Source organism: Brienomyrus brachyistius, chromosome 1 (assembly GCF_023856365.1).
Source record: "Brienomyrus brachyistius isolate T26 chromosome 1, BBRACH_0.4, whole genome shotgun sequence".
NCBI classification, from domain to species: Eukaryota; Metazoa; Chordata; class Actinopteri; order Osteoglossiformes; family Mormyridae; genus Brienomyrus; species Brienomyrus brachyistius.
The window spans coordinates 10,840,985-10,868,366 of record NC_064533.1 but is presented as its reverse complement, the minus strand read 5'-3'; the positions used below and the strand labels follow the sequence as shown (position 1 = coordinate 10,868,366).

Sequence of the window (27,382 nt, the reverse complement as noted above, 5' to 3'; positions counted from 1 at the left end):
TAAAGGTCTCTTCTTGCCTAGTTGTTAGAGTCTGCTCCATATCATGCCTGTACCAGCTTTGGGACTTACACTGAGAGAGGTCTGGTGTTGCATTCTGGGAAGGGGAATGAGCCACCATGGGTGGTGTTCATGGGGACAGAGTTCTACCTATAAAGAGGAGAGTCAGTAAGGGGTTGCTTCTCACTTTAGTCAATTGGTTTTGACTCGCCGTCGGTATCATTTCTCGGGTGACAGAGGAAGCGATCCTTCGCAGCCAGCATGGAGGGTGGGGCTCACAGGTGTTGGCTGACATGCTGAGCATCCCTGACATCGCAGGCGCCTCTGAGTCAGCGGGAGACACAGCCGTTCAGTAATTCATGCGTGATGGTGACGCGCCATCGATGATGTGGGTCCCCGCCCTGTGTTTCTCGGAATCGCTGTGGGGCATTGCAACATCATTCAACAATTAGGTATTAAAAATAGATGGCTGGATTACGTAAGATCCATTAATTCAGTATATTAACATTGCTATTGCTGCAATTATTTGCTTAATTTATGATGTCTTAATTGGAGATCTTCTCATTGGAGATCTTGCAAAATGATTAATTAGCTCAGAGGCTCTTTCATAGTGCTTTGCATCAGGGATCACTCCCTATAAGATCCTCAGGACTTGTATGCTGTTATCCAAGCTCTGACTGGGACCCCCAACTGGCAGTAAGATTCCTGCTGCAGGGGACACCGTCCCAATTCCGCTGCACTATGTCTACACCCCCACGTGGAGTAGAAATGGTACAAGCTTTCAATTACGTTGCATAAGCCTGAAAAAAACACAGCATTACACAACGCTCAGCTGAAAGGTGCCAGAGTGACATTTATAAAAGCACCTCAGGCTAAACAGCAATGGCAGCCGAATGTTTCTCTGCACACGACGGGGCGAAAAAGCTGTAAACAATCCCGCCATTTAACTGCAATAAACATGAGCCTTTCGACCTCACGCTCAAGTTTGTTAGGGATCCTGCTGTGCCACTCATGTCAGCTAATGAGAAATGGCAAAAGGGCAAAAATCGCCCAGTGGTGTGTTTGTGGATATTTCAGCACTCAAGTTAAGCACTGCTGTGGCAAACAGTCATTCCCAACCCGGAGATCATAAAGAGCACCGGAATTCTGATATTCCATAATCCCAGATGGTTTAAGGCTCAGGTCTCTAAAAGGGACCGCAGCCTGCCAACATTTACGGGTAAATTGTGATTGTTGAGTCAAGCCTATAAAATTATTTAAGTGCGTTTGGACGTATTGGACGGAATCCATCCTGACTTCATGTTTCTCGGACCCCAGCTTGGCCAGAAGCACCCAGACCCAGCAATGAGAAAATGGTGTCTGCTTGGGATTCTGGGATCCTGGAAGGCGCTGATCCAGCCCATTATGCTCCAATTACGTCCTTAAGTGTGACGCCAAGCGACTGTTAGGCCGTGGTGGAGGGGGGCGATCTGGAGGGAGAGGGAAGGAGTCTGCATGCATCTCGACCTGCCCTCTGACCATTAAGCTGGACCGCAGGCTAATATCTTCATACAGGGTAAGAGACCAGCACACACCAACAGCAAAACAGACAGACTCAGAGGTCAGATGCAAATCTTACAGATCTTTATTCTTTAACCACTTTACACCACATACACAAGATATATGAACTGCGTCTTCCAAGCCTGGACTTCCCCATAATTCTATACAAACTAACCCAGCCACATCCTCCATTTGAACGTTCCGGTTCATTCTGCGCTATTCTCTACTCTACCCCTACATGCTACAAACCACCTAAAGTTCAGCACTTCTCTCCTACACGTCTGACCAAGACTCTGGAGCTGGCTAGATATTCTCTAGGACTTCTCCAGAACCCAGGTTGAGACCCAGCCTGTGCTGCTCCTACCCAAACCCATGGACTCGCTTTTCTTCACGTTCCTCAAACCCTCCAGACGACATTCTGCTTCCAGCTCCTGCTTCCATAAGGTCCTACGAAGGACCCCACGCCGAAAGACCCCACGCCACGGGACCCCATGCTGAAAAATGACCCATGACACTGGAAACAAGATGGCAACAAGAAACCAACATGGTTCAGGTTCACATTTTACACGAGTAAAAAGAGACTAAAATACTTTAAAATCTACTTCTGCTTACAGTTTTTTTAAATGAACTGCCATGCATTATGGGAAAGGCCTTGCTGAAGCCCAACAGAAATATGTGAACGGGGAATGTACAAAGTAAGACTTGACATCCAGCAATCTCAGCTTCAAATCATACTCTACAAAGTATCTTTTTTCCCAACAATTCTGAAACTTTCATCAGCATTGATTTAACAATTTCAAATATGACTGTAAAAATACCTATAAATACTAAACCAGTGCTGTTAGATGAAACAAAGAGCTACAGTAATCTTTCTTCTTTTTTTGGAAAATATAAAAATCTCAAACTTTTACTTACAAAACAATTGCCTTAAAATAATAATGCTTTTATACGAGACTGGGGTGGCAGACGGGACTGAGTTCGGTCCGTGTATCTGTCCCCCTGCCCCCGGATGGCCCCCATCTGGGACACCTCCTTCCTCAGTCCAGCGCCCGGTGGGGATCACTGAATGGATATAGCTGCCGTTTTTGGCCATGGTGTCTGAACAGTCTGACACGCGGGGCAGAGTCTATGAAGACCCACGCCTTCTACTGGGGTTTCTTCCAGAATGCTACACCATGGTCTCCTTCCTCTTTCCCAGGGAGCTCTGGAACTTCATCTCCTTTTTGGTTTTTGGGACACTTTTCCCAGTCGCCTTGGCAGTCTGTGTGTTCTGGGGCTCCGCTGCCTGGGGGGAGCTGGGGGTGGAGTCAGGGGCGGAGTCGGCAGCTTCCGGAGAGTTCTCATCGATCTCATCCATGGGAGTGTGAGCCGGGCCATCCGAAGTGCGACACTTGGACTCGGCTTCCTGGGCGGGGTGTTGCGTCTCCGGGTCCCCCTGCTGGACGGCCATGGCGCTACGGAGGCAGTTTAGCCACTGCTGCTTGTGGAAGACGTCATTGACCTGCAGGGTGTGGGACTGGCCCTGCGAGGGGTCCCGAAAGCGAACGCGGAAGATGTTCTTTGCTGTGGGGAGGAAGGAACAGGAAACCACTGTAAAGCGGCTGGCGGGCACCCAGCACAATGCGAACGGCACGTAAACCAGTTTCACCAGTATCTGTGGCCAAAAGGCACAACATAAATAGATCTGCGCTCATTCCGTGACAAGTGGCAATCTTAACGAGTGACGTTCAGGTGTGAATTACTCATACGTTGGAAAAACGTTGGGCAAGTGTTGAGTGTGTGCTCAGAGCGTGTTCAGAGAGCTGTGTCACACCCACCTCTCTCTGCGTTGCCAAAGGCCCCTCTGAACGAGCCCCCCATGCGCACGTCCCCGTCCTGCAGGTCTTCCAGAACCAGGCTCTGGACCGGGATTGGCTGCCGGTACACTTGGAAACACTGGCGTTCTCCCCGCATCACGGGCCGGGTCAGAACCAGTATCTCCGCGAACAGGAAAACGTGCAGCTTCTGGAGGAGAGCAGGGTAAGAAAAAAGGAAGGTCGTTTAGGGGATGGTTCCAGGAGCAATGCATTTCCGAAAAGCTGCGGTTATCGTGGAGATATTGGTCAGTGATGATATCACATCCCTAAATAAACATCTCGGTTCCTTTTTTTGGAAAGAGAAATTCCTGTAAACTCGGCCTGCATGGGAAGTGCGGCGTGTGGAAGGAGGAGGGGCCGCTCACCGTGCCGCCCTTGCCACGCAGCTCGCCGTGGCACAGCAGGGTGCGGCACTGCGCCAGCCGCGGGTCCCGCTGCCGCTCATCCAGGAACTCCAACTTGTCCATGTAGTACTGGCACTCGCTCTCGCCCTTCTTCACGTCGATGTCGGACAGCACCGTCTGGATGATGGAGATCTGAGGGCCGAGCAAGAGGGGAGTGTCTGAGTGAGGGGTCGCCGGGGGCCGGATGTGGGAGCAGGGGGCAGGGGGCAGGGCAGGGGACCTACCGCACGCTCCAGGGCAGCTGCGTCGGGGTGCTCGGGGGCCGTGTGCCGCAGGATTTCCTTCAGCAGCAGGGGGTACTTGACCAGGCGGGAGCGCGGCACGTCCAGGAAACTCCACAGGTCCAGCTTGCGGCTGAAGGGCGACTCCAGGCAGCGCTGCAGGAAGTCCTGCACACGCGGGTCCTGCTTCTTCTGATCCAGCAGTGCCTTGGCGGCCAGCTGCCGGCTGCAGTAGTCGCGGTAGGCGTTGAGGCGGGGCAGCTGTGGGAGGGGCAAAGGAGTCAGGCCACGGGTAGACCCCTCACCTCACTGTTCGTCCACGACAGACCCCTCGATGGCGATCGGCACAGGTGGATGACCCGATTGGTCAGACGGCTGGCTAATGATTAATCAGCTGACTCATAGTCTGAATGATGCGATCACATTGGCTGATTGGGATAGTTGGGGGCGGGAACTTACCCAGCTGACCACAATGTGTCCAATCTGCTCCACGGTGCCATTGGGGCGAGTGGCCTTTGCCAACTGAGTCAGCAGGTCTGCAAGTAAGAGAAAACATTAGAAGGGCCCCACTGGGCTTCCGCCCGCCCACCAATGGCACCGCCATGCCACAGCAGCGCCGCCTTACCCTCATGAAGGGGGATGTATGCATCCAGGTCACCGAATATGTGGCTCAGCTCCTCCTCCGACATGATTGACAGCTTGAGCATGGGGTCGTGATACGCCTGTGGACAGAGTGGGTGTCGGTCAGTCTGTCCGTTTACATTCCTGAAAATCAGTGCATACTGGTGCAGCGTGCACGTAGCATACCTTCCGTGCTAGCTTCAGGTCGTCAATCAGGTCCTGCTCCCCCCGAGACAGCTCATGTATGGCCTGGCGATAGAGAGGCAAAACAGGGTTAAAGAGAACTACACCTCCCATGATGCCTTGGGCGTCACACTGCTCACACGCCGGACTCACCTCCTGCCTCTTTATCTCTTTGGCGGAAAAGGTGCCTTTTTGGTGCACGTTCAGGGTCTCGGACCACAGCGTGCTGTTCCTCCTCTTGGGGGGAGTGGGTGCCGCTGCCTTGCTGCAGGGTTTCTGGGCCATGCCCGGCGACTTGCCATCACCTCGGAAGGAGATGGACTGCGGGGGAGAGCATAAGTGTTCGTTACCCACAATGCCCCAGGCACCGTGTAATGGCACAATCTGCCGTGTGTGTGTGAGGTGGGGGAGGTGCTCACCTGGATGGTCTGTCCAAAACGCCGGACGGCCCCATTCCTGACGGGGGAGATCAGGTTGGCGAGTGACGTCACCCTGCCCAGCGGTCGCACACGCTTATTGCACGGTTCCTGTGAGAGAGGACGGACAACTGCGTGAGTGACTGTCGGGTGGTGGGGTCAGAGTGACCCCAACTAGGGGTCACACCATCTGGGACAGCAGCTGCTAACCCCCATGACATCAGGGCACAATGACTGCTTATGAGTCCTGTGCTGGGGGAAGTATATGCCAGGAATGCAGGAGACCCCCACCTCAGCTGTTACACCCCCCCACCCCTCCGTCCCTGCCCCATGCTCAGTAGAGACCAGCGTGCAGTGCCAGTGAGAGTAACGAACACGTCTGTGCTCAGGGCGCTGCTAAGGAGTGTCACATGAGCTCAGGCTTCTGAGAGTCGTGTTGGGGCAGGTCTCGCGTGACAGCGGCCGCTGGGCCCAGCTCACCGCAAAGGGAGCTTCCAGGTGCCCTGACAGGTTAGGACAGCAGCCTGCCCCCCACCCCCGGGGAGGGATCAAGGGGATCAGAGCGATTGGGAGGGTGCCATCGCCAACTGCAAGCGGCGGGTGAGTGGCGGGTGAAGAGTGTGACGCCCTGCCCGCTGGCTGCGCCGCCTCCGCGCTCATATCAGCATTTACGGTTACGCGCTGCCCCCTCCAGCAGCCCGCAACTCTGTGCGAAAGTGTAAATAAGGTTTGGGTGGGTGTTCAGCTGGGGCGGGGCTGCACCTGGGCTCCTAATGACAGAGCCGGCAAATGACAGAAGGCTGTAGTCTAAACACAGCGGAGCTACTTCACACGCAGCCCTGGGGGCCGGGGGGGGTGACTAACATGAGGAGTCTAGTTGACTTCAAACAGCTCAATGCTAGGCCACTTTGCTAACCCTGGGGGAGGGCTCATAAATCTCAGACTGAGGGGGCATGAACATTTTCCAGAGTTTGTTCTGGAACATTACCCGACACGGTTTCCCTCCCCAAACTTCAGACAGGGCTGGGGAGAGGGAAAAAAAAACCCACAACGGGGTCTTTGATGGGGGGTGGGGGTTCCAGGAGAGAGAGAACAGGGAGCAGCAGCCAGACAGGAAACCATCCATATGCGGAGCAGCAGTGCTGGGCTTGCAGTCACAGATGCGGGGCTCACTGCGTTATGCAGAGCTGGACTACGCGCATACATACAACAAAGCAGCAACTGTGCAGGCCTGCAGTGACGGTACACAGCTACACGGCTGCAACTCCAGTTACCCAGGAATGTCTACGAAAGTAGAGATAAACTTGCATTTTCAGCCATGAGGAAGGAAGAAGCTCATGGGAGGAACGACGAGCAAACTGCAGAGGTGTGGATGGGGAACTGAGTGAATACTCAGCTGGGGTGGGGGTTGGTGTTTTTACCCCCCAGGAGGGTGGGGGTTGGTGTTTTTACCCCCCAGGAGGGTGGGGGGGGGGGGAGCTCCTGTCCTAAATCCCACAACCTGCTTCAGACATGTACAAATGCCACAGCAGTTACATAATTTGTCCCCTAGCCCTGCTCTGATGTCTTGCAGACCATGAGCCCCCCAGGAACACCCAGCTCCTCCAAGGTGGACGGTAAATTAAAGCCTTTCCCCAAACTCAGTGACCTTTCCCCCACATCTGCACAGTAAGGCACCTGTATGAGCTCACTGCGGAGGCCGTGTTGACTGAAGGCACGTCAGCCGCGATAAGAGAGGGCAAGGCGAACAGATAGCAAAGATACAAAACAGGTGCTGTCGGTTCTCGGCCAATCGCAGGAAACATTCACAGAGACCTTTGAACGGCTTCAGAGGAGCATTTAGGACAGGGCAAAGGAGCCATCTCACCTCAGACTCTTTGAAGAAATGGTTCTGCTGGTCGATCACTTGCAGTGTCCGTTTAATAGGCACCAGACTTCCCAGTTCATCGTAAGCCACCATAGCGTCTGCCCAATCCCCAGTTATGCTTTCGCTTCTTCTGGTAATCCGTATTTAGCAAACCAAGTTTAGAAACAAAAAAGCCAGCCTGCTTGGTTTTGTTCTGCTCCCACTGTAACTTCACTTCAAATCCAGTGCGCGCACACAGAAAGGCAACGGTATCTATTACATTCTCCCTGCTCACTGTGATCTGATGCCCAGGCACAAAGGAAGGCTTAAGTACTGAGGCAGGGAGGGGCCACAACAGCCTGCGTTGTCATTGGCCCCAGGAATGGTTTAGGGGGTGTGGCTTAGCAGAACGAGCAGAGCCTCGTGCTTCATACAAGTTAAATATATGCATACTACACTGCCAAGAATCTAAACAGTCAGGGCCAAAAAACACCGTTATATCCAGTTTTAATTAATGCATGCTGATTAGTTTTACTGAATCACTGCCAATGTACTATTAAATAACAGGAGTACTGCATTTAACAGGAGTAGTGGATTTAAAGCACTTTCTAATTCACAGCTGCACAAAAGGGGTAAATATAGGTAAAATGTTAAGGCTGGATAAGCGGTTCAGATGAATGCACAAGTAACACAACGTGATGTCATCAGGAACAGAGCTGGGCAGAACACTTACTGAGGTATTAATCTGCCATCAGGTATTAAGTTTCTTACCAGTTCCTGGGGGCTTACAAAGTGGAAGAACCACACAGGGGGGCCTTTTCGTTTCCCCCACCTTTTGCTGGTCTGGCCTAAGGTGGGAGTCTGTTTGTTATTCGGTGTTTGTGTGTTGGGGGGAGAGAGAGAAATGGCCCATTAGACTGTCAATAGAGAGCCTGGGGAGGTGGCTCACGCAGTGACTGTCTGCTTTAGCATTTGTGTAGTGGGGGCTCATGGGAGGGGGGGGGGGGATTCAGGGTGTGTCTGGGTTCGCCTGGACCTGCGAGCTTCCTGCAACGACCTGCGTTCACAGTCTCTTCACCCAGATCTCATGACCTTCCTGATCTGCGGCACCAAACCGAACCAGCTGATCCGTTACAGTACCATACCTGTTAATAGTGTGCAGTGTAAGGGGGTGGGGGGATATGATCCAGGTATATAAGATTCTAACAGGTCTTAATGCTTCAGCCAAATGGCTACTTCAATATTAGTTTAAATACTAGAACTCGTGGCCATAGGTGGAAATTAGCAGAACATTTGAAACTGAATTTGAGGAAGCACTTCTTTACACAGCGTGTAGTTAGAGTAAGGAATAGTCTTCTTGTTAGTGTAGCTCAAGCTAAAACCCTGGGTTCCTTTAAATCAGAGCTAGATAAGATTTTTAACAACTCTGACCTATTAGTTAAATTCTCCCCAAACGAGCTTGATGGGCCGAATGGCCTCCTCTCGTTTGTAAATTTCTTATGTTGGTCCTTACAACAGATTCCTTCGCAGTATATTGATCATTATTGTATTATTATTACCATTATTGTGAGTTATTATAGTGGAAGTTCTCACTGAAAAGTCTGCACTAGGGTACAACAGAAATGCACCTGCTGGGACCGTAAGCAGGCAGCCTCAAGGTCACTGCCCGGTTCTCCCAAAGCCACTGGCCTTGATTCCCACTCATTTATTTATTTAGTCTTATCTAGAATTAGAACGTTTGGCGGTGAAACCTTCGTAGCTCGATGCAGCCAGATAACGCTGGTGTGAAGAGTAACGCAGAGACCCCCCCACGCCCCCCCCCCAGTAGCTTGTCTGCTACTTCCATCTGAATGATTAGCTTGGATTCAAGTAAAGCCTTTAGCAGTTATGTCTACAACATTCATCAAAAATACCAGGACTGTGAAGTGGCAAGGCGACTGGCTCAGGGACATGGGGAGGGGACACGCTATTCCAGCAGCAGGTCTGGCTACAACTGACACTTACTCACGCGGCGCTTACACACGGTGGACCGGACTGGCTCTGACCAGTTACCAGAGTCACTGGCATGACCAGCGAGACGCCGGCCGAGAGATGTGAGGCTGGGAGCGACTGTATCGCCACTGGACAGTTTGAGAACGAGTGGGGGCCATTAAAACAGCACATCTTTATCTTGCGGCAAAGCGAGGTGGACGGCCAGTCAAAACAAAACCTCCTCCTCTTGAAAAAAACATCCTTGTTATAACAACGTCGAACAAAGTGCCACCAGGCGCTGCCCGCAGTGCATTCCTGGTTGCTACCAAACAGACCAGGTAACCAACAAAACGCAGCTGCGTCACTCAGGGCCCTCACAGGTTCTGGCCGGCGGGACGCCTTGCCGTCGGGTTTGGGTCATGGCTCCCTTTGAGGTTCGAGCTGGCAGGATGCCCTGCTGTTGGGTTCAGGTCAGTCTGTGTATGCATATCTATATGCACTCCCCATGACTGTGGCCATTGCCCTGAGCCCTAAATGATCACCTGACCCAGTACAGTCCCCCACCCCCCCCCTCCATGTCAGGATCTAGATTCTCTTTACCTGTAACAACTCAAGTAGGGGACATGGGATTGGGGCAGGATCTGGGGGTGCGAACTAGCCTGGACTCTCCCAAACGATCAGTTCCCCAGAGCAAACACCATGCTTCACTTCCAGGTGTAATATTTAGACAGTGTGACACCCGCTTAGTGTCGTGTTTGCCCTGAGTAAGTCACTGCATGAGCAGTAACCGTGGGCACAAAGGAAGGCTGTACTGTGCTGTGCTGTGCTCCTTCTAGAGCTTTCAGTAAAAACCTCATTTTATGATTGTGAGGCAGCCTTCTCTCTGGGATGGCGTCTAAGGGGACCCGGCTGGACACTCACTTTGAAATCAAAACTGCACAGGCTGAGGGCATCCTCCTCCTTCTCCCGGCGCTTCCTCTTCTGTGGAGAGAGAAGAACAAGGTCATCTGGGGGCACACTTGGCTTGGGCGCTCTGCTGCCAACATTTCTTCGTGGTTGCCCGCCACCCCAAAGTTTTTGTTGTATTATACCTCCATTCTCACACACACTGAAACCCGCTTATATATATATATATATATATATATATATATATATATATATCACTATTTTACCACTATGGAGTGGGAATGAAAGCAAAATGGTAAAGACTACCCTCTAATCTACCCCTTAGTAAACATTAGTGGTAGCTTTATGACACGGCTCCTGTGCGAATGCGACACCGTAACGGATTAACGTGTTGGAGAATGGCGGCGGCGGTTGTGAGGGGGGGGCTTCTCCCCCTTTATTGACTACAGTATTGTTGAGAGAAACACTAGACAGAGAAACTGCTGACAACTTAATTTAGCATCCACTAAAAAGCACTTAATCATAACTCACTGAAAAATAACTAGCGTATATTAATTCATACGATTATTAAGTGTTCATTTACCTCCATAGACAGAGAAGGAATACGCCATCACAAAACAACAAATAACGCGTACACCAACGGCCTGTCCACTGAGTAAGTGTCCACTCAACGACACGATGCCAATGAGAATGTAGCTTTAATCGTCTGTGACACCGGTCACGTTGCCCCCACATCAAACCCCCAGATCCACAGGAAACACTCGGCAGTTTTTTCATACCGTCTAGACATTTCACCCCAGTATACTTGTATATTACAGTATTTTAAAGAAACGTCAATAATGTAGGCTACTGTAAACACCAGAATTAGAGATAGCCTAAAGGGACAGGTCAGTGTGGAAGCTGAGGGTTAGGGAAGCGAGGAGACAACTCCTCGCTGAAGAATTAAAAACATCACCCTTCGTTTACTGGGTAACGCTTTACATCAATTGTACCTTCATAATGCTTTTATATTGCATTCATAAAACGTTCAGTACACCGTCATAATGTATTCATTAAGTATTCATAAACATCATGCATGTATACCTTAACATCCCTTAACAGATATTATATAATGTTTAATGTATATTACAACAAACATTATAATTGTATAATTCTGTAATGTTTGTTATTAATGTATAATAAAGCAGTTAAGAGATGTTAGGATGTTATGGTGTACTTGCATGCTGCTTATGAACGTTCTATGAATGCACTATGAATGTGCACTGAACGTTCTATGAATGCATCATGAAGGTGTACTGAACGTTCTATGGATGCATTATGAAGGTGCACTGAACGTTCTATGAATGCATTATGAAGGTGCACTTAAAGCGTTACTGTTTATTGTCGCCGCCCAATCTGCAGCACATGTCCGATCTGCGGCCGCATGCGCACTAGGTATCCCGCATGCCACACATGCTCTAATAATGTACGCCGCACTCACGGTGTTCTTGTCGCATTAGCCACGGCATGCACGTTATTCTTTGACCTGTTTTTTTTTTTACTTACGTGATGCTCCAAGCTAACGCCGGTCACTGCAATGCATCACCTAAACACACACCTCTCTGTGGAAGCCCTAATGCAGAGCGTGTTCAGGAGGACATCCTGCACTAAAGGTGTGGTAGCCACGGGGCGGCTGTTAGCGCTGAACCCCCCCGGCGGCGTGAGGTCTGTAATAAAGCTCCCCGCTCCGCTCCTCGTGACGAGTAAAAGCCAGTTTCCCACATTATGTCACCCCCCCCCCCCCCAGCTCACATCCTCACACAAGGTGCTTAACGCCAATGCCTCGTTATCTGCGGATCTCGGCAAATCAGTGGACTGATTAGCAGCTATTCCCTTACAAAGCTTCCGGAGAGCGCTGGAAGGATAAAAACACCGAGGTGCGGTTTCACCCGCCAGGCCTGAGGTGATGCTGCATAACAATGCACAGTAGAAACCATTCAGTAGGCGCCATTAATGTGCTAAATATGCAGGAACAACAAAATGAGACTGGTTTTTCCATTTTTTTTGTCGTATGGGGGCTTTGAGGGGGTGGGGGTGTCCGACTGCACAGCCTTCAGAATAGAAGGCCGGTCTGAAACGTGGGCCAGCTGAAGTCCAACTCATCTCACATGCGAGGGGAATTACAGGAGGTCACACCTTTTCCTATGAAATTACTTAAGCAGTTTAATTACCTCACTACAGGCTAAATAGGTTACTGGTCCTAGTTAGCTGTGCAGGACAGGAGACTATGGAGTCAGAGCGTAGCATCCTGGGGGAGTATGAGAGTCCACCGATTTTACACAGCACAGCCTCAAGCAGCCATCAAACACAGCCACCCAGCACAGCTGAGACCCTCGGCCCATCTTGGTCCTGCATTATGCTGGATAATATAGACTAGCAAACTGCTTCATGCTGATACCACCTGAGGCACAGAACACACAAAAGGCACGATCGCACAGCACGATGGATCTCATGATTTATGTCCTATTTTGTGGTTTGGAGCCATTTTAGGTGCGATAACACACGACCCTCATAGATTTATTGAATATGCAATGCAGCGATTTTCATTTTGTCATGCTGCACACGAACACATTTTACCAAACATCTCGGAACTTTTTATGCTGCATCCAGTTGTTCCTGGATAGTCTCTTCAGCCAAAACTGCACCTCTGTTGTAGACCAAAGTGATCCATTAGCCACCATGTCTGCTAAAGGTATATATATTTTTTCCTTTCTCAAACAGGGCTTTAGATAACGAATGTAGAAATATATCTGAATGCTGGCTTTTCTGTACTATATGCCTAAAATATTAACGAGAGGCATATAAATGCAGCGTATCCTTATGTTTATTAAATTCAGTTAGCGGAGTAGGCCGTGTGTTACTGTTTTAGTATATCAGCTACACAATGACGATCTGTCACCCCCGCATCCACGTGAGGTCAGTCTCAAAAGGAACATCAAAACAACAGGTGGCAACAACCTGGACAGACCCCCAGCAGCTGGTGAATTAGTGCACCCAGCCTTTGTTCCCATGGTGCCTCACAGGAGCCGGAGCTATGTTCCACTGCCCGAATACACAAAGCAGTCGCTCATTTCCATGACAAAAACCCGCCAGGTATGCACACAGGGGAAGAGAGAGAGATAGGGACCCACAGCATATTAATCCAGCACATCTGCAGGGGCTTGCGTATGCCGCTGCAGCCGTTGTCACATTGTGGAATGTTTAGTTTTCCCAGGAGCTTCTCCTCGGAGGTGCAAGTGAAACGCATGGAATGTCCGGGCTGTTAAAGAACCGACAGCTGGCTTTGAGGAAGCTGACAGAAGTAGTGGACGATCCTTCGCTTGTGTTCACAGCTGGAAGGAGCTGAGGAGAGATCAAGAGGCCAACGACGTGGAATATCCTGGTACCTCCAGGATGCGATCCTGAACATTCCCACCTTGATCCATTTCAGAGGGGCGGACCTGCTCCCACATCAAAGCCATTATGTTTTCCGAAAACCATCCACCTAATTTTGGGTCCAAGCACAAGGGGAGATTAGGGCCAGCGCAGGCTCTGACAATCCTTTCTGGGTTGATCAAATGACACAGATAATGATAGTTGATCTGTAAGCATTATGAACACCATGTGCTGGGCAGATTAAAATCAAAGGTAGGCTTTGGCAGGAGATGAAGCAGTGCTTCAACAGCCCTGCTGTTCCTTGGTTGCCCAGGCCAAGATGAAGGATGGACTAAAATGCAATTTACTGGAAACCAACCCAGACCGATCTGAAGAAAATGCATGCAATGTTGACTTCGGCCCAGCTACTATCTTTGAAATTAGTAGATACTTTGGTGCCTTTAATAATGCAGAATTTGGGGTGCATGGAACTGTCCCAAATGCGTCACTGCAGGGATAAGGACAACAGAAAAGGCAGCTTTTACGCAAACCATATTACAAGAACATGTTTCTGACAGTAACCCAACATATTCTGAGAAATAACATCAAGATCAGGGACTGTCCAAACCTTCTAATAAGGTCCTAGCAAACTGAAGAATTTCTCCCTGGCTGGAGAAGTTACACTATCATACATGATTGCTGGTAGGTTCTGCACGAAGCCACATTGCGTCATAACTGCGATTATATGGCACAGGTGCAATAATCACCAGGGCTTTAGATGACAGGCATAAAAATGCGTCCAGACGCTAGCTTTTTGGTACTATATGGGTGTTCACTTATGCCACAATTTGGTAAGCAAATTAGTATGCCTAAAACGAAAAGTTAGTAATCTGTATAAATTCTGAGTATCCTTACGTTTAATAAACGCGTTGGACTTTAAACAGCACCCATGTTACGGAAATTCTTCCTGGTTCCTGCAGAACTCTTGCGTCATGAAGGTATCTATAATGCATTATACGTGACAGCTTTAAGTAAAGTGTCACCCAAGACTCCTACCATCAGAATAATCTCACTTATCAAACTATTTGCAGCGGGGGGGGGGGGGTCACAGCCCTGTAGATAGCAGTCCTCCATGTGAGCGAATGCTAGATTAATGGCCTAAACATCTCATCATTTGATGTGCTCCTGAAATGACACCTTCTGTGCGGCATTAGAGAAGCTCAGGTTAAGTGAGTGAACAAAGGCCAGCATCAGATCCCGGGTGACACTAAACCACAAGAAGCTGTTTCAGACTTTGTTTCCTGCTGCAGTTTAACATCATACCAATAAAAATGCTCGTGTCCAAAAATCAACACATTAGCCTCTGACTAGGCCCAAATGAAGCTCGGGTACAGAGCCTGTACCTTTGGACCCCTCGCAGGAAAAGCTGCATTTCTTCATCTTTGGTGCTATTTAAAAAGTACTCAGAGAAAAGTTCCTGTCACCGTGGCATCCGGAAGGCGGGCCGGAGTGAGGAACACAGCGACAGGGAACACCAGGAAGGTTTCAACCTCTTTGTTGTCTCACCAATGACAGCTGGACACCGGCAGCTCAGACTGGACCCACATGCCGCTCTCGGTGTGTACGAACTCCGGAGCTAGCCCCAGACCTGCCAGCCCTGACATTCAGCAGAGCTGGAGCAGGGAGGCAAACACAGTGAAGTACAAGAAGAAACACAGAATAGCCCAGTACATCCCAACCAGCCAAAACACTGATGCTACCTAATCCGGTTTCTTCTTGAAACAAAACTACCCTGGAACACTCTGGTCACAAAGACAACTGTCCCAATCCCCTACTGTTCCCAAAAAGTATCACAAGAAGGTCCCCTGATCAAAGCTGGCGCTAAACTGTGCCTTCTGCGTGGAGTCCCACACGACGTGCTCCAACAAACGTTTTAAGTCTGCTGATAAGATAGGACTTAAATGCTAACAGTATAACTAAGCACCAACGTCCACTCCTGATACCGTCTTATCTCCATTTAATTTGAACAAAGCATTCACCTCATGCCTCCTCTTAGCCACGCAGATCTAAAGATGGCTCTGGCTAAGTAAATCAATAACTGAAGTGGTAATACCTGATGTGAGGGCATGGCGGTTAGTAAGCCACGTATGTAGCATGAGATATGAAAGCTGTACCCTGCAAACTTCCCGGAGGCTAATGCTAGTGTTAGGGACTAGTCTTGATGCTGCATTGGTTTCAGCAGTGCGGCGGCGCAGTGTTTAGTACGTGTTAGTACCGAGTTAGGTTCAGCAGATGTGTCGGCTCTCAGTCATACTCACCAAGGAGAAATCCCACTGAGGTCCGGGGGTGAGAAAGGTGAAGGAGCTGCCTCTGCGCAGTGAGGGCCTGCAGTTGCAGAAAGAAAGACACCTCAGCAGCCAGCATCTTTCATACCGGCACTGCGGCCCCCCTTTTAGCAATACTAATTACTGAGATCTACTACATCTGCAAACAAACTGCATCCCCAATCTGTTTTGAATCATGCTCCCCAGAGACTAATGCTACATATTACAGAGATATGAAAGCTATACCCTGCGAACTTCCCAGAGACTAATGCTACATATGACAGAGATATTTAAGCCGTACCCTGCGAACTTCCCAGAGACTAATGCTACATATGACAGAGATATGAAAGCCGTACCCTGCGAACTTCCCAGAGACTAATGCTATATATGACAGAGATATTTAAGCCGTACCCTGCGAACTTCCCAGAGACTAATGCTACATATGACAGAGATATGAAAGCTGTACCCTGCGAACTTCCCAGAGACTAATGCTACATATGACAGAGATATGAAAGCCGTACCCTGCGAACTTCCCAGAGACTAATGCTATATATGACAGAGATATTTAAGCCGTACCCTGCGAACTTCCCAGAGACTAATGCTACATATGACAGAGATATGAAAGCCGTACCCTGCGAACTTCCCAGAGACTAATGCTATATATGACAGAGATATTTAAGCCGTACCCTGCAAACTTCCCAGCAGCTAATGCTAAATATGAAAGAAATATCAGAGGTGTATCCTGCAAACATCCTAGAAGCTAGCACTACGTACCACAGTCCCAGCCTGCTGTACCTCGGTCCCTTCTGTGGCCACCCAGGCCACTGCATCCTATCTCTGGGCAGAAGACTTTAATCCTGAGGAACCAGAATCGTCTACCACTAAAGCCTGGCAAGTAGTAAATAAATCAGAACTTCTCATTTCCTTGACCTATCTATAGTGCAACCCCTGCCCCCATCATGGAGAGGGTCACCCAGCTCTGTGGGGACTAATTTTGGGCTGGGGAACAACTGCTCTGTTACTACTATTAGGTCAGATTACCCCCTACTCAGTGCTGCCTCAATCAGGCATGTATTAGGCAACAAAGATATCTGAAGGGTAGCACATCAAATGGGGGTACTAAAGGACCACTGGATGAAATGGGTATATTACTAAACATGTGGTTCCCCATCTCTCACAGATCAATGCAGAAGCATTGCGATTGACCAACATGGCACTGACAACTACGCAACACATATCTTGTTGCCAGTTAGATGGTGAGGAAATAGAATCTTAACTATCACCACCATGATTTGTCTTTCAAAGGAGACACTGAACATTTCCACACACCTTCACACGGATTAATTCTCAATGGGGAGGGGGGATGGGCGTTAAACAGTACCTGTCTGGTTGCCTGAGACAGCCATCAACTTTTGAATGGATCACTAGAGTGGCCAGTCATGTTGCTCCAACAATCAGTTACCTTTATTGATATTATTGCGGATTATTCTTTTACCACATCATAAGGCTACCTAAATGGAAGTTTGAGATGGGACAGTGTGATCAGATTGTGACAAGACTCCCAAAAACTCTAGTGAGTGTCAAAGTTTAGGGGTCCCTAACTGTAAAACACAACTAAAGACCCAAGGATGGTCTCATCAAGCATTCTCTGCGACTCTCAAAGTAGATCCCCCATCTGCTGACATCAGTTCCTAGGATATTTTGAGGCTGGTATCCTGAACTGTTCATAGCTATGTGAATGACAGCCCTAATGCAGAATGAGGAAACGGAACCATAAAGCCTAACAGATCTGAACATCTACATCTTTTGGAGAAACAAACAGCCAAGAGAGACACACCTGAAGTCCTAATTCTCTCAGCCCTATAAACACAAGCTCTGTGGAGAGTGTCCATAGTATCGCTGCCTGTAGAAGCCACTGTTAAGAACAGGACAGTCATCTGTGGTCAGACCCAATAGGTCGAAAGGTTGAAACCCTTTAGGTGCTTTTAGATCCTGGAATGCAAACCTGGCTTAAATATATTTGCAAAGAAGGTATGCTCGTCCCCAGAAATAGCAGATACACTCGTTTTTATAAAGGCCACCCACGTGTGCCAGGACGCTGAACTCAGATACCTTATTTTATCCTGTATTTTTTTTTTTTTGTTAGCAGAAATCTATATAAAAACTTTCTGTCCACCGCCTCACACATTTATGGGGCTGGATGTGTCGCGGAAACGCCGCTTGTATCCCATTTAACCGGAGAACAAACACCCAGACCACCCCAGAGAGACTTAACCCTAAAACCTTTTACCGTCAGATGAAATGCCTAAATGCATGGCACCTGCTACCACCGAGGAATTAAAAAGGAGTCAGGTGATGACATCCTGGTCACAGGTTCTGCACCTGGCACACGCACACAGCGTCAGGCTGGACATCATAGACGCCGGCACTTTCCACTTGAGAAGTCTAGTGAAACATATCGTCTGTGCAATAGCTATAGAGTCGGCAATGTGCATGCACCAAAACTACAGCACCAGAGACATGGCCCCAATGCATGATTAACACGCTTATCAGTTAGCCTTTGTCTCCCTTGGAAAACATCCCACTCTTTCCACATCCATCCCACTCTTTCCACGCCCTGAGCTTTACTTGTCATCTGACTATTTTCTGTGTGCCTTTCCCGTTGCCATGGATCATTATTTAGGTTCTGCTCTGTGCACCTTTTTTTTGTGCTCAGATGGCAAGCGGAGCACCAAGCTTAGCTTGGAAAACGCTTTGGGCAGAACTGACTTAGCAGTGCGTGTGCTCCACAGCAAGACCCGAACAAACCACAAGTGTTTGCGGTCAATCACGAGAGCGAGGCGCTCATGTGTCCCCACATGTCATTTCTCAAGTTTGCCGTTTGACGAACATCTCCAGGTATCACTTTTCAATTTCGGAATTAATCAGTGGGTGTCCTCTTCGTCTCCTTGGCACGCGGTTTGTGGTCTGTACGTCCATACCGCTGTCTGTCGAGCATCAGCTCCACTTTTTCAGAAGTGAAAAAGCCCGTACCATTTTCAAGTGTGTAAAGATTAAAACGCGGGAAAGTCATTTTAACAAATGAATCCAAAATAAAAATTCACTGCCACAGTGATCAGAAGAAATTGCACAGATTAGGAAAACAAGTATCAACAAATAACAACATAAGAACATATTTGCCCTGTAGACCAAGGACTAGGTCCACATCTTAAGAACAAAAACCAGTATAGGTGACAGCTTCGCAAACACAGGGCGAGGCACTGGCCCTGTAACACTTAAGCTGCTTAAAAGGTGACACAGTGCAGTGAACCCAGTGTCAGTCTCTCTCAATCTAAGCCTGAGATGATGTAAAAGATCCAGGCACTGCTGCCCCTGTGCACTGCCATACATGCACAGCATTACGTGCAAACAGCATTTAGCAAGGGAATCCTTCTCAGCAGGTCTTAATGCATGACCCCTCCCCCCGAAACAGAATACTTCTTTATTCGTAAAATATTAAAAACTAGTTGGACAAAAAGTGTAAATTAGGCGATCACCACCAGGGCAACTGCATGCAAAGGTCAGCTGTACCATGAAAAAATAAAAGTGCAAGCACAGGAAAAGGGGTATTTTTGTGATGCTCCCATGTCTATATAAGATTATATATATATATTTTTTATGTTACTGCTCTGACTGAATGGTAAATACATTTGCACCCTATTGCATTATATTGAAGTGGTACACCAATGCATAGAAATATCCAGCATGTTTCATCATATTAATTTATTCTGTGAAGAATAAACATTCATAACGATGCAGGTGGTTTGGATTTAGACGGTATTCTCATTTAATTATCAGTTCTTTTCTTAATTACCGTTTCTTATAAAAATTTAAAAATGCAAGCATGTTGTTCCTATAGTCTGAGGAGCACTGGCTCGGAACGTTCACATCCATAATGGAAAATGTCACATCGATAATGCCAGTTTTTCCTTAATTCCCCCCCCAAAATCTATGCTTTCATTCAAGTCACTTTCATGTTAGACATATAATGCTTTCAGCAACTGACTTTAAAGTTTAAAAAGTTTGCAGAAAAATCTGTAAATAATGTGTTAACACATTATGTCTTGTCACTGTGTTCTCTTTTCAGGGTTGGAGGCCATGTAACTGCATTTCACTGCACGCTGTACTGGGTATAGCTCGTGCAACAAGACTTTGAAACTCGAACCCCCGTGAAATTGAGACATCCGTAATGTTAATAACTTTCCATGCATTTCTAACATGCAAATTGGTAGATCATTTTTAAAGGATTTGTCTATGTTCGACCCAAAACGGTTACTTGACAAGATATGCAAATTTACTCTTGGTCTAGCTCTGGGGCATTTTGTTTGCCAATGAATAAAAATATCATTTCCATAATAGAGGAATTGTTCAACAATATTTATTATCTCGTGTAATTATCAGGCATCATTGTGGGCTGGTGGCTCCTTCCCGTCTTTGAAAGGTTCTTTGCTAAGACCGAATTAATTTGTACTTCGGAGATGTTAATTCAACACGAGTCCGCGCTTGACCCGCCGCACAGTGCATTAGTCTGCAGCGCCACCTAGTGATAAAACGAAATATCAAAATATATATTAGATGAGAAATACGAATATGAACAGTCCTAAAATTAAACGATCTAATCACTCGTATCCGTAAAAATATTAGGTAGTCAAAGCAATATAGCGTTAACCATGGTTTAGCGATTCGTAATTAAACCCATTTTTAAATGTATAAATGGTCTCCGTCTAAGGGCCTTTAGTTAAATAGCCACGACCCTTTAAATGGAGCGGAACCGGACATCGTCATCAAGGTGAAGCGACCCTCAGCAAGGTTGCAACCCTTCAACATCTAGAACTACACCATCATCATCATCATCATCATCTCACATTATTTCCTGCTTTAACATCTGGATGCACGCTAAACCCGCTGAATCTACGAAAACACGACGTCGCAATACAGGAAAAAAGGTCGAAGTCATCGGATCGTCGATCAGCGATTAGTGAGAGACGGTAATTTAATCGACAGATCGCTCGGGGTATTAGTCGTCGCCGGATTCTTTTGTCCACGTTTTTCGTTTCCATTTTTCTCTTTATCCCGAGCACCTCTTATCGCTGGCTCTTTCCCTCACGCCACACTCTCACCGTTTCGACGCCTTGCTAGTCCTGCTCCCCGCTGGGGTTTCGGGGACGGCGAACGACCCTTCCTGCGCTCCCTCCGTGGAGACCCGGGGCTCTTTTGCGTCATCCATGCTGGCGGCGGATAAAGGTGCATAAACCGGCGATTTATGAAATTAATTTTGATCTGGGGAAGGGGGGCGGGGGAAAAGACGAAGACTATTAAGCGGGTGAATTCAAACTGGTGACAACAAAAATTTGAAAATGGCGGAAGAGTGAGCAGCAGCCAATCAACGAAGACGGGGCGGAGCGATGGCAGGAGACAGCAAGTAGTGGCGCCTCTGCTGAATATGACACGCCCCTCGAAGCTGATTGGCTTATGGGCAGGCGACGCTTACAACGCGGATTATTCGGACTACCTCGGCGTATTGCTTTGGAGCGGTGGAAAAAATAACCGAGATCGAAGCTTTATATTACGTTCATTGCCAGGCAGTTGCGATAAATTTAAGTGACATTTATCCTCCATCCACTGGTGTACCTCCCCCATTGTTAATTCTTGGTTATTTAACTATCATCTATTTAGTAAATCCAAGTTGTCATTGTATCGGAATCTGAATACTTTTATTATGACGGAAGAAATTTTAATTACAGATTGCAAAGTATACAGCTATGCAAAAGACGGAAATACGCAATAAACGATGCTACATGCAATAATTTCTATATCAAAATGTTAGTCGACGTATTAATAAATAAATTAGTATAAATAAACAAATATTCGCTTGTCTTTCATGTTCGGGCTGTTATGTCACAACTGGGTTTCAACGTTAGCAAAAACTGTTTGGTATATGAAACTAAGCATTAGTTTGCTAGCCTACTAAGAGAGTGCATTTAGTTGGTGCTGTAGGATTTTTTCCCGGCTGGTTATGACGTTTGTTGTTACAAAACCATCAAGCAGACCGAACACCACGCTGACCTCCATGCCACAATCAGGCTGTCAGTCCGTAAACCTGAAGCTGTGCAGGAGTGGCTGAAACGCTCGCAGGAGAGTCCTTCTTAAGGAAGTGTCTTGGGCATACCTACCCATAGAAAGTTTTATCTGGAATATTCTTTACCTTTCGAATGATCGTAAAGACATTGGCAGAGTGATCCCACCATTGGGCACTTGAGCAAGGCCCTTAACCCATCTTACACCGGCACTGACTAACCTTACCGTCTACGCCAGTTTCATGAGGTGGCCTCCTGGGATGCTTTTCCAGCCACCCTGAAGAAGTTCCCACATACCCTGAGCATGCATTGGCTGTTTTTCCTTCAGTCTGGTCAAACTCCTCCCAAACCATCTCTACTGTGTTTGGGTCAGGTGGCCAGGTCATGTGATACGACACTCTATCACTCTACTTTGTAGGTTGCTTGGCATGTCCAAACTTTTGCCTGGTACTATATATACCACAGACTGACACACTACATGACGTGTTTGCAAATTGATCACTAACAGAAATCGCCCAGGTAAACACTTTCAGAAGCAACAATAGTACAGTTATTGTTCACTGTATCACTGCCGTTCCTAATAGGATCGTCTCAAATAGGTGAACGATGGAACAACACTGCAAGTGAAGTTCAACTGAAATAAGGGAAACAACATCGGAGATATATTTCTGTACAGTAGAAAGTCACCTGTAACGTCGAGCTAACAGGATGCTCCTGAGGTAAGAAAGCGGTGTAGGGGCATGTGAGTGTTGCGTGGACACCATTTGGGAGTACTATGTATTACTGAATTTCCATAGTCCAGGCATTTATTTGGCACTTACGATTCATTAGAATTGCTAATTGCTTCACTAATGCCGTCATTTCCATTTGAAAGAATGCTGTCAGGTTGGTCCACTGGCACACATATATGCAGATCCTCGCTCGACTGGTACTGCAGTTGTATTTAAAGGACTATTCAGGGTTTGTCTTGAAAGTAGTCTCCATATATTATACATATATGGATCTCTCCATATATTTTCAGAATTGCTTGCATGATAATGGCCCTACTGGAGTGGAGTGAGTCACAAGTGCATGCAGTCGTACACCGAAGCTGATTTAATGACCCAGAGACGTGCGTACAGTACATTTCCCAGGCGCTCTGTGAGGCTTCTCAATTCTCATTCATATCTTTCTTCAATTATACTGAATTTATTACACTATTTTAGTAATCTTATTTAGTATTTATATCTTTAATGCATATTTCTTACATAGTTTATATTTATATGTTTGTATTGCAGCTTTCGAATTCATTAACATAATCTCACTGTGTAGCCCAATGGCAATAAAACCTTTGAATGCTGTTGTTGCGTCTGCATTACAGCAATGCTAATATATAGTCATATTGGAGCTGAGCATGGAAACATGATAATAGATGTTACACCTCTTATACATTATAGGGCCGGTGGATCATGGTATCACTGTAGGACACATGCAAATAGACTGAAACTTTGTGGTCGTGTTATTTTCCGGGCTTCCAGTGAAAAGGTGGGAATGATCTGCAAGCAGTTTATACCACCATGTGTATTGTTAGAATATCCAGTCTCCTATGTGGAGTCCCAGTTAACACCATACTGGAGAAAACTTTCAAAGAAAGGACCTTATATGTGGAACGTAAAACCACAGGACAGTAAACTGTTCATAGTGTAAAATAGATTTTAGATTCATATTAATCTTGTTTCTTATTGCTTTTCTTTTGGCTAGTTTTCCCTCGGACATCGTAAGTTCGGCACCGATCACTGAATGATTGTGACGTGACAAATCAAATCTTGTCAATAACCTTGAGAGCCATTAGAGGTAAAAGGGAAACACGGGCAGACTTATGGGATCCAGAAATGATCAAGAAGGCTAATGGCCACGTTAGCATTCAGCTCAGGCTGAGTGGTCTTCAGCAGACACACACAGAGGTCACGCTAACTGTCCCTGTGCGTTACGCTGCACCTGCTCTCAGTCTGATTGTGAATAATATGCAAGTGCGAGAGCTGTGATGGACTGGCATTAAATTCAGGTGTATCCTTTGCTTCCTGCGACACCCCAGTCTCCCCCTACGATCCTGTATCAGATAAGAAATTAACAGATGGAACGTATATAATTTATTATCTGCCACCATCAAGATACCAGACAAAAGAAACATTATGAAAATTCTCAAATTCATGCAGGTTTCATTAAAAAAAAAAAAAAAGTTACCTTACAATTCCAACAATGTTTAACAGTCATTTTTGCCAAACAGACATTCTTTTATTGTCATTGAACAGAGTACAACTGAATTCTGCAGCAGTGCAAATGGTACATTCACACATAACATAGTAATTATAGATAGAATCAGAAGAATCACCACAGTGCAATACAGAAAAATCGATCTATTAACACTACCAGACTCGCACGCAAGACGTAACATAATAAACCTAATAAACCATGTATTGGGACATGAAATACAGCATATAGTTGGACTGTTGCACTGAGGATGCTGCGTAATATTGATATTCCCCAAGAAAATTGGTAGTATAAGTAAACATACTGGTACTGAATCTCATACAAGGTGCAGCAAATGCAATATAAGGTGCAGTTAAATGTAAACATTTGCAGTGCAGTGTAAAATTTATCCATGCACAAGGGTTAAAGTGACTGTAGTGAGCAGACAGACCTATATGTCAGCATCAGTGTTTGACAATTTTCAGTTCACATATAGCTTTGGGGGTAAAAGCTGTTCCTAAGTCTGTTTGTCTGTGATGTGATGGACCTGAAATGTCTGCCAGGCGACAGCAGCCTGACAGAGCATGTATACCATTTGCAAAGCATTTTAGAGATAATGTAGAGATGTAGGTGTCCCCACCAAAGCACAAGGTGACATATTTTCCACTAGATCTCTGCTTCATCCTTGAAGACGACCTATATTCATCACACGTTACCCTGCTCCAATGTCCGCGTGACTGACGCGGGATGAGGGGAAAAGCTCCTCATGTATGACACGTAGACTTGCTGTTTCGCAAATGCAGGTTAATGGATTGCTGGGCAGTGGACCAAGATCAGGCTCCATAGGAATTAATTTAGTGTCAGTGGATACGTGGATAATATGTTAATGAGATGGGTGTCTGAAGGGAGCCCGGCAGAGGTTGGCCTATTCAGTATCTACTGCCCCCTACTGGAAAAGCCCTCACCTTTACTATTTACACTCAGGAATGTTACCATGGGATCCCATATAAAGTGTATGCACAGGATGTCACAGTAGAAGCAAGTCACTGTCGTTACACTCACTGGGTGGCAAAAAGACTGAGTGGCAGTATTAATCTATTTAAAAAGAAATTGAGGCAAGTTTTTGGCAATGAAAAGCTAGCAGATACCTGCAATCCACAGCAAGAGCTGTATCGACTACTCAGCAATTAAATATCTAGCATTATTCATTTATATTCTCTGTGAAGGTTTTGCCAGCATCAAGTTACAAACATCTGTGATGATGAGTCTTGTGTTGTAGAAAAAAAGTGCCAGATGGTTAGATAGTGCTAGTTAGCCAATGTAAACCTACGAAGCGGGGTTGCTGGATTTAAGGTACCACAGTTTAAATGGACTTCATATTCGTTCACTTACATTTCACCCAGACTACCTTAAATCGGACAAGTTACCCCGATAAGCCACTAACCCCGCTTTGCAGTACAGGCCACTGGCTTCCCTTATATGGGGCTACTCCACAAAACAAGGTTAGCCAGTTAGCCAGATAATGTAACGTTTCTATAAAATATGTTATTAGGAGACCCGACTGCTGGCCACATATCGATGTCCATGGTCCAGTGGTCCTTTGGGAAGTTGGACGAATCCCTGTAGAGTCCAGATGCCTTTAATTCCAGCGAATAGTTGGTCTTGTGGTTCCCCCAATTAAAATCAGCCTCGTTCCCGCACGCTTTCCCACAGTCCTTCAGGGGTGTGTGTTCCAGCAGGAAAGTGACATCATGCATACCCTCTACAAGAAGCCAATGGCAATATAGCTGCCTCCTCTCGTCCCGCCCCGTCCTGCATTATTCGTTTCCAACCTCATCATTTTCACGGTCACCTGCATCATGACCAATGAGAATATAGCTGCCTCCTCTGGTCCCGCCCCTTCATGCATTTTTCATACCCACCCTGGTCTTCACTTTCACATTCACCCGCATTACATGATCAGCTGTGGTCACCTCCTCAAGGTGACAGAATACTGATCTAACAGCTTTGAATTCGCCTCCTACCAGTAAGTGTCACATATAACACTGCAGGCTGTAAACATCTGCTCTTCAGCATTTGATGAGACGTTTCTCTACTGTATGTCAAGATCTGCTTGGGCTTTGCATTGACATCCATGATGTCGCTCGTGTGCATTGAAACTCCTGCCATTAACGCAGCATGTCAGAATGGAAAGCCCTGCATGATGCTTGTTGCTGCACCTCATGTAGCTTCCCCTACTGCTACCAGAGCTGCTCCTGCCAGTTGGCCCAGTGCTCCCAGTCCAACTGACTCCTCTTGCACTTGGATGGTGCCCGAATTAAATAGATTAAAAGATTGCATTTAGTTGGTGCTGTAGGATGGTCATAAATTACGGCACCTATAAAGGTAAGTTGCCAGGTGACAGTGGACGATTAATCCCCATAGATTTGGCATTGATAGTGATATAGTAATATTACAAAAAGTTACTCTTAGAACCAGAACAAGACGTGCAAAAGGATGCAGATACCAAAGCACAAGAAAGGAACAACACGACAGGACAGGACAGGTGAGAGAGAATGCGACAGGAACCTTAAACTGGCACTTGAATGGCAGAGGCGAGGTGACAGAGGGCGGGGCCTTAGTTAGCGTCGGGCTGCGCGGTGGAGCTGGCCTGGGACAGGAGCCTGAAGATTTCATCCCCAGTCATTATAACCGATTTCAAATGGTGCTAGATTACTGAGTGGACTCTAAACACCAAAGGAAATCAGTCATCCTTTTGTAGGGGCGAGTCACCTCTGCAGTGGAGACATTCCTCTGCACGTCGGCTCCGTACCTCAGCAGGAATAAACATCCAAAATTAAACGGAGAACCGCTCACTCCACACTGTGGCCTGGGAAGGATTAAATGAGACGTTGAGGAGGAGTGACCCCACTGCTGTAGGGGTGTCCGGCTCTGTGCTGCGCGTCTCTCTCCCAGAACACTGATTTCAGATGGTGCTAGACACTGGTAGTTCACATCTAAACCACCATGTGAAACCAGGTTCTGGAGGAAGCCTGGTGAGCAGGACCGGGGGTCCCTCTGCGAAATCGGACCGCCGGATCTCTTTGGAGCTGCTTCACTGAGGCGTTTTAAGGAAATCTGTTTTTACGCGAGAATGAAACTCCCGTTTTCAGAGAACAGCTGTATGTAACCTTGCTGCTGACACGGTATATGGGACGTTGGATGTGGAAGCAGCCTGTGCAGTGAATGTCACTGCAATGGAAGCATTGTCACCACACGCCCACCGATGCTGACGTGCTGCACATCAATGGAACATGAGGAGTGAAACCTGGTAATAGAAGCACAGCAGGCAGAGCATGCAGTTTTTTTTTTGGGGGGGGG

At 47.1% G+C, this 27,382-nt stretch overlaps 1 protein-coding gene and 1 long non-coding RNA gene across 5 annotated transcripts; one reads left to right on the top strand and one right to left on the bottom strand.

Annotated features, from left to right (window-relative positions):
- Window positions 1–1,598: 1,598 nt before the first annotated feature.
- On the bottom strand, window positions 1,599–21,959 carry net1 (neuroepithelial cell transforming 1). Of its 4 annotated transcripts, none has more exons than XM_049012724.1 (12): window positions 21,922–21,959; window positions 15,672–15,738; window positions 9,976–10,035; window positions 5,241–5,348; window positions 4,975–5,142; window positions 4,825–4,887; window positions 4,643–4,739; window positions 4,477–4,553; window positions 4,021–4,278; window positions 3,758–3,928; window positions 3,354–3,540; window positions 1,599–3,099 (listed from the first exon to the last, which is right to left on the bottom strand). In XM_049012724.1, exons 1-12 carry the CDS (start codon window positions 21,942–21,944, stop codon window positions 2,705–2,707), a joined length of 1,674 nt encoding a protein of 557 aa, XP_048868681.1. In that variant the 5' UTR covers window positions 21,945–21,959; the 3' UTR covers window positions 1,599–2,704. The 4 variants fall into 4 exon arrangements, with proteins under 4 accessions (XP_048868681.1, XP_048868679.1, XP_048868680.1 ...); XM_049012722.1 differs by lacking the exon at window positions 21,922–21,959 and adding an exon at window positions 20,837–21,024; XM_049012723.1 differs by lacking the exon at window positions 21,922–21,959 and adding an exon at window positions 16,452–16,522.
- A 251-nt stretch (window positions 21,960–22,210) lies between these two features.
- On the top strand, window positions 22,211–22,918 carry LOC125745197 (uncharacterized). The gene is made up of 3 exons (XR_007398599.1): window positions 22,211–22,312; window positions 22,393–22,512; window positions 22,815–22,918. It is a non-coding gene; the product is annotated as an uncharacterized LOC125745197 (long non-coding RNA).
- The last annotated feature ends 4,464 nt before the right edge of the window (window positions 22,919–27,382 follow it).

Bases quoted from the DNA above. Each gene is read 5' to 3' on its own strand.
- net1 (XM_049012722.1), bottom strand. From the start codon at position 20,943: ATGGATGACGCAAAAGAGCCCCGGGTCTCCACGGAGGGAGCGCAGGAA. The intron at 5,143-5,240 runs GTGAGCACCTCC...TCTCCCCCGCAG, and splicing joins GTTTTGGACAGACCATCCAG to TCCATCTCCTTCCGAGGTGA. The intron at 3,929-4,020 runs GTAGGTCCCCTG...CTCGGCCCTCAG, and splicing joins CAGCTGCCCTGGAGCGTGCG to ATCTCCATCATCCAGACGGT.